Raw genomic sequence first — 14,154 nt, 5'->3', positions numbered from 1 at the left:
AAAAACCAAGCTTGACTAATGTTCTCACCTCTATATTAAGCAAGAGGAATGCCATCGACTGCACTCAGCACAATCTAGAAAAAACAACTTCCTCTTTCTGATGCCATTTCCTTTTCATACCAGTATTATCTATCAGCCACTGGTAGTTCCCTTTACCACGACTGAAGGTTGCATCAAAGCAACCTATGTGTCAAGGGAAAGTTAGAATACGGATGAGTCCTCATGATATGCAGCCCCTTTGAAAAGGTCTGTGGACATCCCCCACTCGCTATAATTTGTATACGGTATAGGCAGCATGCTGGCAACCCAGGTTGAGGACATCTGAATATCATCTCCTACCACACCAAAGCAAAGGCAAATTTTCCCTTTGTTCATTTCACAGAAATAGAGGAACCCATCCCCTCTCCTCCAGTGACTGATGAAGAGGTTAAGATATTTTCAGAATATCACACATCAGAAGGCTGAGCAAGATACAGTATTTGGAAGGAGTTTGGAATTTAAGTTTCTACCACTTGCCAGCTGGGTAATCTTGAATAAATAGCCTAAATTTATTAAACTTCAATTTTTCTCATCTCTAAAATGGGGGTGATGACTTCCTCCTTATAAAATTATATTGCAAAGATGATGAGGCTTTATATATATGACATATATGGCACAGAGGTGAATTAACTGGCTTAATAGACAACCTAAACATATGTTCAGGACATAAGCAAAATGGGGGCCTCCAAAATGAAAAAATTAATTAGGTAAAAGTATGTGGTTCTTCAAAAGAAAACGATTGGGCCGGGCTCGGTGGCTCATGCCTGTACTCCCAGCACTTCAGGGGGCCAAGGCCAGTGGGTCACCTGAGGTCAGGAGTCAGAGACAAGGCTGGACAATATGGTGAAACCCCGTCTCTACTAAAAATACAAAAATTAGCCGGGCGTGGTGGCGGGTGCCTGTAGTCCCAGCTACTCAGGAGGCTGAGGCAAGAGAATCACTTGAACCCAAAAGGTGGAGGTTGCAGTGAGCTGAGATCATGTCACTGCACCCTAGCCTGGGTGACAGAGCCAGACTCCATCTCAAAAAAAAAAAAAAAAAAAAAAAAAGAAAGAAAACTATTGAACTAGTCGTCTTGATATTTTTAAAAAAGCTTATTTATATTTTATCATACTTTTAAAAAATGCTTTTGGATACTTTGTTGCTACCTATTTTGATTACATATAGGAATGGAGCCATAAACTTTTCAGTGCCTTGTCATTCGAAGGATGTTCCTTTACCTCAAGTTTCCTCCTCTCTCTCTAGTCTATATCTGGGAGAGTTACACATATACCCAAACATTTTATTACACTGGGCATACCCAAACATTTTAATATATTTGTGCTGGTATAATTAGGAGCTAGCTTTTGACTTACAGCACATGTTTCCCTTGAAATAATTTAAGGCCATAAATATCTATGTCTGTTGTGTTGGTTTATTTTTTACCTGTATCCTTTCAGCCTACATTTTTCTATATTGTTCTATGTATTATCAAGTCCACAGACCCTGGGGACTAATGGGCTTTTCTGGCATGTTGTTTGAAAAAAAAAAAAAACTACCCAAAAAAGGTAGATAATTAATTACAAATGCATAGGTGGTAAATTTTTAAAATATAATGAGACTCACAGGTTTTCCACTATTTGATATTCTCTTTACAGAGTCAAATTGATGTACAGCAAAGCACACCAGGTATGTGCTCATGGGGACAGACTTCTCAAAAGTTGTTTGAGTCCATTTATCATCCACTGACTCTTCTTTCTATTGAAAAGAAAAGATAAACTTTTATCGATCAAAATATCAATCATATATATGCAAGACAAACAAATAAACGGTTGCCCCAAACCTTGCTTTCTAGCCAGAAGTCCTTTGTCAAAGCTTAGAGGTCAAATTGTTTGTGGTGATGTTGAAAAGACTATAGGAAATTTTACTTTGTTTTTAGAACTGTTAAAGACTGACTGAATTACACACTGTATTAGGTTTTTCAGGGAGAAATAAAATTTTGAGTGGACTATCAGTTGAATAGGAGTTTATCTGTCTACACTAAATACATCATGCTGACCATAATATTTGAGAGTACTGCAATCTCCTAATGAAAAACAGGCTCGTGCTCAGATATTTGCTGATTCGACTGGCAGGAGGGCAATTGCTGTACCTGATGTAGTGGAACATTGGCTTCTCTTTTCCGTCTTTGGTTGTCTACATCAAACACCAAAGGTATGGTCACCAAAGTCAGTGGCTCGGTCTCCATGGACAGAGAGGAGGATTCTATTGCTTGACACAACTACTGAACTATCTGGCTTGTTTTGTCCATGCCAGCTCTGCTGTCCTCACTGTCGATCACCAATCCTAACACTTCAACCACGAATACTTGCCCAACTTCTGCTTCCATTATTAAACATTTCTACATCTCCTGCAGCCACTCTATTTGGGATGGTTTAAAAAGAGATTAAGCGAGGGAGGCTGGATTAGAATGGGTGCGGCTGACACTTCAAGCACGGGTGTGCATGCCCTTGTATAATCGTGGTGGGGCTCCAGGCTATATTACTCTACCATAAAAACCTAGTAGTGTTAGTTTTGATCTCCTAAGAACCCAGAATATTCTCCTTCTTCCAGGACTACTATCGGGATCTAGTAGAAGGTAAAGTGTAACTCTGCACAGTGAAAAGGCCATAAGGGAAGATCTTAAGCAGAAGTTGGTGAATTTGCCATTTTTTCCCCCCACCTTCATCTAGATTGGTGTGTCATACTTTAAGTTTATCCTTTCCTCTTTCTTCTCCAATCAAACCTTAGAAGAAAACAAATTGATAATTAACTCTCACTGAGGCGTGGATGGCTGCTAAGAGTACATTTTAATCCTCTTAAGTGTTTATTTGCTTTATTTTGTTGTTGCTTTTTCAAGGAATATTTTATCATTTAAAAAGATGAATTTTAATGACAATATTTCAAATAGTGGATCAGAAAGATGGGAGACATAATTTGGGGCTGGTGTCCTTCTGATTATTATACCTAAAGATGAGGCTGACCCTTTTACATGTCGAATGTGTTAAGCATGTAAACCTCAACTTTGAGGCAATGAAACTCTAGGTAACAACATTATCCATTATAGGGATGAGACACAATAACAGAGAGAAGTGTTTTATGTTAACAAATAATTTATACAGCAGAAATTATCAGCCTTTTTAAATTCTTTTTTCTTTTTTTAATTTTATTTATTTATTTATTTGTTTATTACACTTTAAGTTCTGGGATACATGTGCAGAATGTGCAGGTTTGTTACATAGGTATACACGTGCCACTGTGGTTTGCTGCACCCATCAACCTGTCATCTACGTTAGGTATTTCTCCCAATGCTGTCGCTCCCCTAGCCCCCCACCCCTTGACAGGCCTTGGTGTTGATGTTCCCCTCCTTGTGTCCATGTGTTCTTGTTGTTCAACTCCCACTTATGAGTGAGAACATGCGGTGTTTGGTTTTCTGTTCCTGTGTTAGTTTGCTGAGAATGATGGTTTCCAGCTTCATCCACGTTCATGCAAAGGACATGAACTCATCCTTTTTTATAGTCTGTTTTTTTTTTTTCTCCAGACATTTAACAAGCACTTCCCACTCACCAAAGGAGTCTATGGGCAAAGTGTTCCCTGGAGTTTGCTTCCACAACCCACTATTTAAGTGATGATTTTTTAAAATAGTAGCTTTATCTTTTTTAAAAAAACGAAACAAAAACTGGATTTATATTCACCTGAAAACTAAATAGTGAGTAGCCCTCAAATATTTTCAAGTCTGTAATTCCATTAGTTTGCCATTACTGTAATCTGTCACGACTCAGGGATCCTGGCAGCTAAGCAGAGCCCAAGCTGATGTGTGTGTCTATGGCATTGTCTCTTGCATAGAAACACCAATCTGGCTTTCTTACTGGACTGTGATACCTTACAGACTTCTAGGACTCAAAGAAAAAGATTGCCAAAATGTATTTCACTCAGCTAAATAAACTATTAGTGCACATTTAGTTTTAGAATTCAATGGGTTCTCTTTCACAGAAAATCAGGTAACTGGCCTAATGTTGTCAACAGACTCTCTGCATAAACAAAACATTTAAAAAATACTTACCGCCACTGGCATATTTGAAAGTGCTCCATATTCTTTGGGATGGGTGATAGATATTGTATAAGTTGCCTTTTTGTTGGGCTCATCAAAACAAGGAAAAGATTTCCTGGCATCTGTCGGTTCATGATCAGTGGCCGCTATGCTCCTTAGAAACAAACACACAAACAAAATGCATGCTGCCTCTTCTGACAACCCCTATGTCTCTATTCCTAGGGAAAAAAAAAAATCAGCTATGCAATTATAACTATTACATTTCTAAAAATTAGGTTCCATCTAGAAGACTATCAAATATTTGTCAAAGGTTTTCCTGGAATTTTTAGGTCAACAAATTTTTTAAAAATTCTGAGTCAGATTGCTTCAGATATTTCATTCACATATTTATTTGTCAAAAACCACAGTTACTTTTGCATCAACCTAACAGCTATTTTGGTGCCATAACTAAAACTCTGTGGAGGAGCAAAAATAAATCCAATTATGAGCTAGTATTCTCTCCACCCCAAACCCATTGAGCAACAGGTAGATAAACACAAAGCCAAACTTAAAAGCTTGTGTCTAACTGCCCTTATGGGAAGTGAACAGCTGTCTTCTGTCATAGAGTGGAGGTTATTCCAGAGTCCCCAGTCCCTGTCCCTAATGGCACATTCTTTGTTATTTATGTTACAACAGGGACAAAACCCCCAGTTTCATTTCCATGTAAAGGCAGTGCTGAGTAATCTCCTAGGTGAAGTAACCTTTGTCCTAGTTTAAAGCTCACTCTTAAAAAGAGAGAGCAGCATTTTTTTTTTATGGCTCTAACTAGGCATATGCTGGTGTAAACTAAAATGTTAATGTTTAGTATTTTCATAATTTCAAGGTGAAAATATTATTTTCTGAGCAATTGCTCAAAAAAATCAATAGCATACACTTTTTACATGTAAACATATTACAGTAACAGAATATTGTATATTGGCTTATTAGAAAATGAAGCAAAGTAAAAAGTATAAAAGTAAAGAAATGGTAACTTCTATTCATTAATAATTTGTACAAACAAAAATTTTGTCCTTCAGGATTCTGGAAACTAAGAAAGACATATCATAAAGAATATCAGGCTAAATTATTATATCATCCATTCATCCAAGAAATATTAATTGAGTCCCTTCCACACACACACATGTGCACACACAAGCACCTATGCATGCATGCACACATTTGCAGACATTTTTCTAGCTGCTGTATGAAACCGCCTTTGCAAAATTATAACAGAGGAAATTATGACAGTGAAAAAAGTCAGACCTAACTGACTCCATCTTGCTTTTAACCTTTAAGCTGCACTTGTTCATTCCTGAGCATAGGCCGAACTAATTTTGGGAAGGAATTCAGTTTATGGTTTGACTCTGAAACAAAATTGATAATAGCACTTTCCTGAAAAGACCTCCTTCTTCCCTGGGGACCAGTCTGCCTTTGCAGGACTAACAAATTAGCTACAAGATTAGAAATTACAGTTTAGGGGTCATGCAGCCTCTGACTGCAAGAGTCTCAACCTCCACAAATTCCTCATGGGGGATAACATTACTACTGTAAAACCTAAGATTAATGCTCGAGATATTTTGCAGACTCCGTACTTGATGGATCAGCTGACACCACCCAGACCAGTATCTGGCTCAACCAGTTCTGCCATCCCACCCAGGAACAGAAAACAGGAAGAAAAACTCACTTCGACCCTCTATGACTCCATCTCCAACTTGACCAATCAGCATTCCCCACTTCCCAAGCCCCTACCCGCCAAATTATCTTAAAAACTCTGATCCCCAAATGCTCGGGGAGACAAAGTTGAGTAATAATAAAATTCCAGTCTCCTGCACAGCCGGCTCTGTGTGAATTACTCTTTCTCCATTTCAATTCCCCCCATCTTGATAAATCGGCTCTGTCTAGGCAGCAGGCAAGGTGAACCCATTGGGCAGTTACATGTATAGATAAGATTCCAGACTGCTTACAGAGTGTCAGACAAGAGACACACAAATAAATAAATAATTTAAGAGAGTGATGACAGCTACATAGAAAATAAAACACTGGAAGAGACAGAGAATGACTAGGAAAAGTGGTAAACAACATTAGGTAGAGTGGTCACAATCTCTTGGTTTGCCGAGATCTGAATAATGAGAAAAAGCCAGGCAAGTGGAGGTTCAGGGAAACATGTTCAAGTAGAAGGAACCATAAGTGCAAAGTCCCTAAGATGAAAAAGAACCTGCTGTGGTTGAAGAATTGAAAGGTGTCCAGTGTGGCTAAAGAACACTGAACCAGACGGACTGGAGCCAGAGATAAGTTTGACATGAGGTCAGCAGAGGCCAGATCAGGAAAATATCAGAGATCATGAGAAGAGCATGCATTTTATTTTGATTCAAGGACTTATTACAGCCAAGGATTTGACTGCCTTTGGCAAATTACGGGAGTATTGGAACATCACAATAAACAACGGGATAATAACTCATTGAACAAATTAACAATCTCTGAGTCCTTACTCTGATTTTTTAAAATGAATAAATAAATGGGTGAGAAGGGAAAGTTATTCCTTCCAGTAGATTGCCTACTAATAATATTTGAAGGAAAAAATTATTTTAAAAAATCATCAGTGGATGCCAAAACCAGGGGGTGAAAGTTTGGTGAGGAAGGGATATTTGCAAGGTTTCAAAAACTCCCTGAAAGTTACCTAAAGAGAAACCTTGTAACTTTACAATGGAGACACTTGGTGGACACTACCTTAAGCAAGCTATCAAAGGAAGCATCACTAATGATAGTTCAAATCAGCACAATGTGTCTCTAATGTGATTTCCTGAGAGAGACACATCACTTCTGTGATAGTCCTGACAGAAAAAAAAACAAAAAACTTAACTTGCATTTTTAAATCATGAGGAAAATCAGACAAACTACAACTGAGGGACATTCTCAAAATAGCCAGCCTGTATTCTTCAAAAATATTAACTTTAGAAAGACAAAGAAGGACTAAGAGACTGGTTTCAGTTTAAAGGAGTCTAAAAGGGCATGACGCTAAGTGCAATGCACCATTCCAGACTGGGTACTGGACTGGGAAAAAAATCGTTTATAAAGACATCATTAGGTTAGTTGACAAAATTTTATTACAGACTGTGAATTAGATAGTTGTATTAATGTTAAATTTCTTGATTTTGATGACTGTACTATGTTTATTTTAGAGAATGCCCCCGTGCTTAAGAAATATGCTCTGATGTTAAGGGGTAAAGGGAGAGGATGTTTCCATGTGCTCTGGAAAGGAAGGGGAAGGGGTACAGGCTAAAACGTAAACAATTGGTGAATCTAGGTTAAGTATTTCTAGGAATTCCTAGTACCGTTCTTATAACTTTCCTATGAGTCTGAAATTATGTCACAATAAAGTTACCCAAGAAAAGCCTCAGTTAAGAATTCATTCTGCAATAGAACAATCATTGATTAGTTTTGTGACATTAACAGTTTAGTCAATTGAAGTTTCTAAACATCTTGCAGATTGTAGTTAATTGCAAGTATATCAGACTCTAAAAAAGCCTGTACACTTTCCCAGAGTTTGAAAGTTTTATAAGATCCACCAAGCTCCAACCCCATGTTTAGTCAGCTGCCTTTTCCTTCTGAATTCTTCTGACTTCTGATGTCTTCCAGAGGCAGGGGAAAAGGAAAAGTCACTCCTTGCAAGAATGTCTCCTCTGAGTCACACCTCAGAAATAGGCCAGCTAACTAATTTGAGAAGATGAGTGTGTGTCAGTGTGCGTGCGTGCATGCGCGCACCACACACATCTTCGTGTGTGGGAGGTGAGAGGAAGGAGGAAGTGGAATTACACTTTCCTAAGCTATAGCCATGGGGTATGTTTTCAAATACTCTATTTTACTCTTGGCTGGATGCCAGAATATGAATATATATATATAATATAATATAATATATATAATATAATATAATATATATATAATATAATATAATATATATAATATAATATAATATATATATAATATAATATATATAATGTATATTCCTAAGATCCCAGGAAAGAAAATAATTTTCAATCCTTTTCTCACCTTCTCTCTTTAAAAGACATTCTGCTTGATTGTAGGCAAAAACTACCTTCCTAAACTAGCGTATTCCTGAGCTTGCCAACGGACATGGAACAGAACAGTGTGGGAGATTTCTCTGTGCGGTGTGTTTGGTCCAGCTCAGTGGTCCTCTCAGCAAATGTCAGTCACAGCAAGTCTAACTCAATCACAGTGACCCAGATATAGATACAGTGACATTCATCAACCCGAAGAGCTATCTAATGTTTATTTTCTTTTTCTTTTTTAAAGTTCAGAGCCAATATGATTTTATGGGGAAAACCCTTTTCTAAGAGCAAACATTCTTACATTCTAATCCACTTCAGCTACTAAAGTGTGGTCTTGACCAAGTCACAAAACCCCAGACTTTTAGTGTCCTCATCTGTAAAACCTGGTCACCAGAGCATGTATGGCCTCCTCACAGTGTTATGGGGAAGTGAGAAGGGGTAGATTACATGTAGTAATACATTTGAAACTCCCTTAAAATATACATAATGCGGTTAGGATATACCTCATTCTACATCTTATAAATCTAGAATGCTAACCGTGCTTTCTGACATAGCACTTTCACAATCTGAATGAAATATTTCAAATCCTTTCATTTGACTGCAATATATACTGGAACAAAATTACTTGGTGTATATACACTATAGGCAATATAAGCATTTTTAAAATGGTAACCTGTTCTTTTTCTCATGAACTTCAGAATAACTCAAAAGCTCCTTTTTATATATCCTAAATTCCATCAGTTGGCCCTAAACTTTTCTAAGTGTGTGCAAAGTTGAAAACAAGGAATAAGAGATAACAATACAAAACAATTCTAGATCACAACTTCTTTGGGAAGATTTTATTCAGTGATTAAAATCAGATGACTTGTGTTGCAAATTAAGAGAAAAAGGCTGACTAATAGCACAATATGTTCAGGAGTGACTTGTGGGTACGTCCTGAATAATTATCGCACCAGGCAAATGTGTTGGAGTAAACCACCTTCCCACAAGGGCCTCCCTATGCCACATTAATAAGTCACTTTCTAGACCTAGCACAATAAAATGATAGTCTATGCAATTTAGTCATTTCCAAAAGGGAAGAGCATTTCTCTGGCATCTCTGAGTGGATCAGATCAAGGTGACTTTAAGAAAACTGAGGGAGAAGGGGCGATGGCACAAGTTATGGCTTGGATCACTCTGAATTGACTCTAAAAAAAAACCCAAAAAAGGTACCTAATTATCTCATAAATCATCTGGCATGCTGTTTCCAGTGAAGACTCTCTGGCTGTGCTGAGCAATTTTATAAGTTGAACCAGCAAAATAAACAGCAAGTTTTGGGTGAAATCCTTAAACACAGAGCTTCTGATTCGGGACAGGTAGTCACAATTGCTAGGGGTCTATATAGACTAAATAAAGGGTTCCAGAATTACATAGAGGAGCAGATTGGTGAAAAACAACCCCTCTAGATTGTTCAGACCTCTATGTATTTTTATGGTGGTTTGAATGAACCAGTTAGTTATTTAACTTTATTTTCCAATTTTTTTTCTATGTAGAAGATATTCAAGGTCAAGTAAAATTTCTTTTTGTTTTCTTGCTTCCAAAATAAAAGAAATTTACTTAGCCTCCTGCAACAAGTAAACAAGACCAAAAAGAAAATGTATTCTTTTTTTGTTTGTTTGAGATGGAGTCTCTCTCTGTCACCCAGGCTAGAGTGCACTGGCGTGATCTTGACTCACTACAACCTCCGCCTCCTGGGTTCAAGCAATTCTCCTGCCTCAGCCTCCAGAGTAGCTGGGATTACAGGCATGTGCCACTACCCCCGGCTAATTTTTGTATTTTTAGTAGAGGCGGGGTTTCACCATGTTAGCCAGGCTGCTCTCGAACTCCTAACCTCAGGTGATCCGCCCACCTCAGCCTCCCAAAATGCTGGGATTACAGGCATGAGCCACCTTGCCCAACCTAAAATCTATTCTTTATTGACATTTTTATTGACAATGGGATAATAGCTCAGCATACTAATCTAAGAATATAATGAACAAACTGACATACGACAAAAATTTCAAGATCAAAACTACATGTGCTTGAGTATACATACACATCCATGCAGGTAAGAATACATTACACACACACACTTAATGATGATTATCTCACCGATGTTTCCACTCAACTCCTAAATCTTTATTACAAGCTCTAACCTTGTGTTTCAGACATACTTATGCAAGTGCCTACTAAGTCATCTCTTCCTAGATGTCTGACAAGCCATCAACACATCTGACACTGAACTTACGACCTTCCCTTCTAACCTGGCTACTTCCCACCTATTTCCAATATCAATTGAGGTGAAGGCTAGCTGGGGTATCCTAGACCCATAACTTTAACTCACCCTTCCTCATAGTCAATCAATCTGCAAATCTTGACTACTTTACCTCCAAACTATTTTCTCCATTGTGCCCTCTCTTCTCTATCCTGAAATCACTTTTCCTATCTGATCCTTATCTTCTCTTTCCTGGATTGCTCCAGTATCTTTCATATATCCAAGTGTATGGTTGAGTTAACTCTTTCGCCATCCGTATCCAAAAAGTCATGGGGTAATTTCTCCTTCATAATGCCTATCATGGCTATTTTTCCTTTTCCTCCATAAGGGTTTTCCTCAGTGATACCTAGCTAGCCTGTTCATATAAACTTCCCCTACAAACTAATTTTCTTGTCCCCACTCTGCTTTTCTGACTTGGTGCCTTTCCTTTTTGCCTGCTTTTAGTTTCTCACTTGTCTCTGCTGCTGAACTCCCACCAGAACATCAAAATTCAGCTTAAATCCTACTAGCGCTACGAAGAACACCTTGGAAGCCCAAACTAGAAATGATCTCTAAAATTCCGGTTGTACTTCCTGTCAATTCCACTGTTTCTCTGCCTTTAAACTATGGAGATTGCATTCCTAAGTACAAATATATATATATATATATATATATATATATATATATATATATATACACATATAAACTCTTCCCTTCCACAGGGTAGGCAGAAAAGGAACCAAGGGAAAATTTTCACCCTAAGTGGGAATGTAGAGATGTTATTGGTGGAAGTTAGGCTCGTTTATGGGAGAGCAGCTGTGGTAATGCAATGTGTCCCAGCATTTGCCAGAGGATACTAGTCATGTGAGAGCTTATATGAAAATATTTCCATATATTCCATTTGACAATATTTGAGTGCTCACTGTGTGCCAAACAGTAAAGGAAAGACATATATCCCTACTCTTAGGAACCCCACAGAAGAATCCATAGTCACAGACAGTTGGGAAACTACATAGAGGACATTATCATATAAAAGCCTCTGAAAACCCTATAATCCCAGCTACTCGGTAAGCTGAGGTGGGAGGATCACTTGAACTCATGAACTCATGAGTTCAAGCCAGGAGTTCTACCCCAGCCTGGACCTCATCTCTTTAAAAAAAAAAAAAAGTATCTGAAAAGTTCCATAATTAAAAACAAAATCCAAAACAGATCATTTTGTATTTAGTATTATTGCACAAACTGATTTAGCCACAGAATCTGTCCCCTGCTATTTTTCTGGTAATATCTACTAAGATCCCCATGCAACTAGAATTCTGCGGTACATACTTTGGGAAGTGCTAAGTAAGCATAATCCAAATGCTGACAAGGAAAAGCCAAATCTTGGAGAGAAGAAAATATATACTTTGGAGTTTGAGTAGAGGGAAACTCTTTTAGGGAAGGGAACAGCTGGAAATCCTACATAACACGGTGAGAAAATGGGAAGAAGGAGGGTGTGGTCAGAGAAACATTCCAAAGGTTCCAATCCTTCCAAGTGGTTTTCCTCAGACCCTGAAGAATAGACTAGCGAGTAGGAAGAGGTAGATCGATAAAGGAAAAGCGACTGGATGTTTCTCAAACTTTCTCCTTCCACGCCCCACTACAACTCTGTCCCCAGAAAGACAATGTGGAATTCTAAATTTTGTCCCCTTTCTTCCCCATGTCTCAATCTTGAGAGAAAGCAACTTGGGTAACTGTGAAGTTTGTGAAGCTCAAAGTCCTGATTGTATTTGCAGAAATTAAGTAATTTTGGTTACTACTGAGTGCAATCCTGTTTAGTTTGCATTGTGGTTGTCACATTAATATCCCTAACTGCTAATACTCAATCCTGGAGTTACACTTTACGTTAAGGTCAGAAAATATAATTTTGACTCCGTACTTCAAATGTATTACTATGATGACGTTTAAAATGATACAAACGTCACATACGACGAAGCTCACTCTATAGTATGAAAGAAAGGCACTGCCCCCAGTGAACTCCCTCTGGTGGCCCTTATATGGAGCCTGTGGATGAGAACTCCTAGAGGCTGCATTGCCAAAATATTACTCACAGGCTAGAAAAAAAGCATGATGCACTTTTCTCATATGCTTGAAATATTTCAGACAAGGATAACAAAAAGTATTCCATTTAGCCTAAATGAGGTTATTGAGCTGACGCCAGATCTGTTCCAAAACCATGTGTGTGCAGTACAGAACTGGCAGCATCTTTTGTAATGTGAGAGCTTCAACTGCTCCCAATGAAACATACAAACTTGGGAACACCAATCCTCAGTGAGAACTGAACTGAGCATCAGCCTTCCTCACCGATGTTGCCATCATTTCGTAATCTCCAATCAAAAGTTAAGTCAACTGAGCTTCAGAAGGGCGGCTCTCTGGTATATATTTTATGGCAAAATTAACTGGTACACTAAAATAACTCAAAGAGTGAGAGTATTTGTGTATATAATGCTTTTTTTAGACTTATAAAGTACATAATATAAACTTATTAATGGAAACTACATAGTTCCAATTTTTGGCCTTCCTAATATGTGTAAAATTTTATTTTATTATTTTATAAATATTTTGATGGTTTTACTCAGATAAAATTTCTCTTGTCTGTATGATCTAAGAAGCAGTTTTAAAGTTTTAGCAATAATATTTAAAAAGTCTTGACTCGCTTTCACTTCAATGAATTTTTAGAATCTCTTTAAGGTGGATATTCTTCAGAATATTGCCCTTCCCTCGACCATTGGCAAACACTTTTAAAAAATCATTGTATTGTTAGTAAGGCTCAGAGGAATAGTCACTTTCATACATCGTTGGTGGAAATGGAGTTTGGGACATATTTTTTGGAAGTCAGTTTGGACACACACACACACATGCATACACATGTTCATGCATATATATGTATATGCATGTACACATATATACACAGACATACATGCATTTATACACAGGTAGTTTTGGCCCATCTTCTAGGAATTTTCTTAAATATTAGAAAATGTCCATAAATAGTTATTTACAAGGATAGTCAATATAAGGATGCGCCTTCTTCTAGATCCTTATAGGTGAAAAAATAGGAGCAACTTAAATACTCATATTTAATGGAAAAGTGAATCAACTACATTGTAGTCATACAATGGCCTACCATGTATCCATCGAATCATTTGTGGAAGAACATCAAATGACATCTTAAAGCATTGATGCTATATTGAAAAAGCATGTTACACATTACTATGTATAATATAATTATGCCACAGCTATCTATGTCCAGAAAAGTACTAAAAGAGTCTCTGCCTAAATGTTAACAATGGCTATACTTGGGTAAAGAATTTATGGATGAATTTATGTTTTCCTATAATTTTCTCTGTTTTCTGAGTTTTCTTCAATAAATGTGTATTATTTATGTTATCAATAAACAAAGTAACTATTACAATATCTTGGTATATTTGTACACTTTGACCCAGCAATTCTATTTTTAGGACTATATCCTAACCTAAGGAAATAAACAGATGCACACACAAAGAGGTATTTAGAAGTATGTTATTTGATGATTTGTTTATAATAATAAAATACTAGAAACAACTCGAATGCTCAACAATATAATTTGTTTTAAAAAATTACAATGTATTCAAACAATGGAATATTTTACATCTTTAAAATCAGATTCTTGG

General features: G+C 37.3%; 1 protein-coding gene across 1 annotated transcript in view; it reads right to left on the bottom strand.

The window, feature by feature from the left end:
- The window catches only part of ENPEP (glutamyl aminopeptidase), an 85,995-nt gene that overhangs the window by 68,838 nt on the left and 3,003 nt on the right, over positions 1-14,154 (bottom strand). Inside the window, exons 2-3 of the mRNA XM_003830026.6 lie at positions 4,121-4,262; positions 1,645-1,776 (exon numbers count right to left, since the gene is read on the bottom strand). Coding sequence (XP_003830074.2) covers positions 1,645-1,776; positions 4,121-4,262 — 274 coding nt within the window. The remainder of the gene's footprint in view (positions 1-1,644; positions 1,777-4,120; positions 4,263-14,154) is intronic.

This window comes from Pan paniscus, chromosome 3 (assembly GCF_029289425.2).
Source record: "Pan paniscus chromosome 3, NHGRI_mPanPan1-v2.0_pri, whole genome shotgun sequence".
In the NCBI taxonomy this organism is placed as follows: Eukaryota; Metazoa; Chordata; class Mammalia; order Primates; family Hominidae; genus Pan; species Pan paniscus.
The sequence above is the reverse complement of the archived record's forward strand: the minus strand, read 5'-3'. Positions and strand labels throughout refer to the sequence as shown.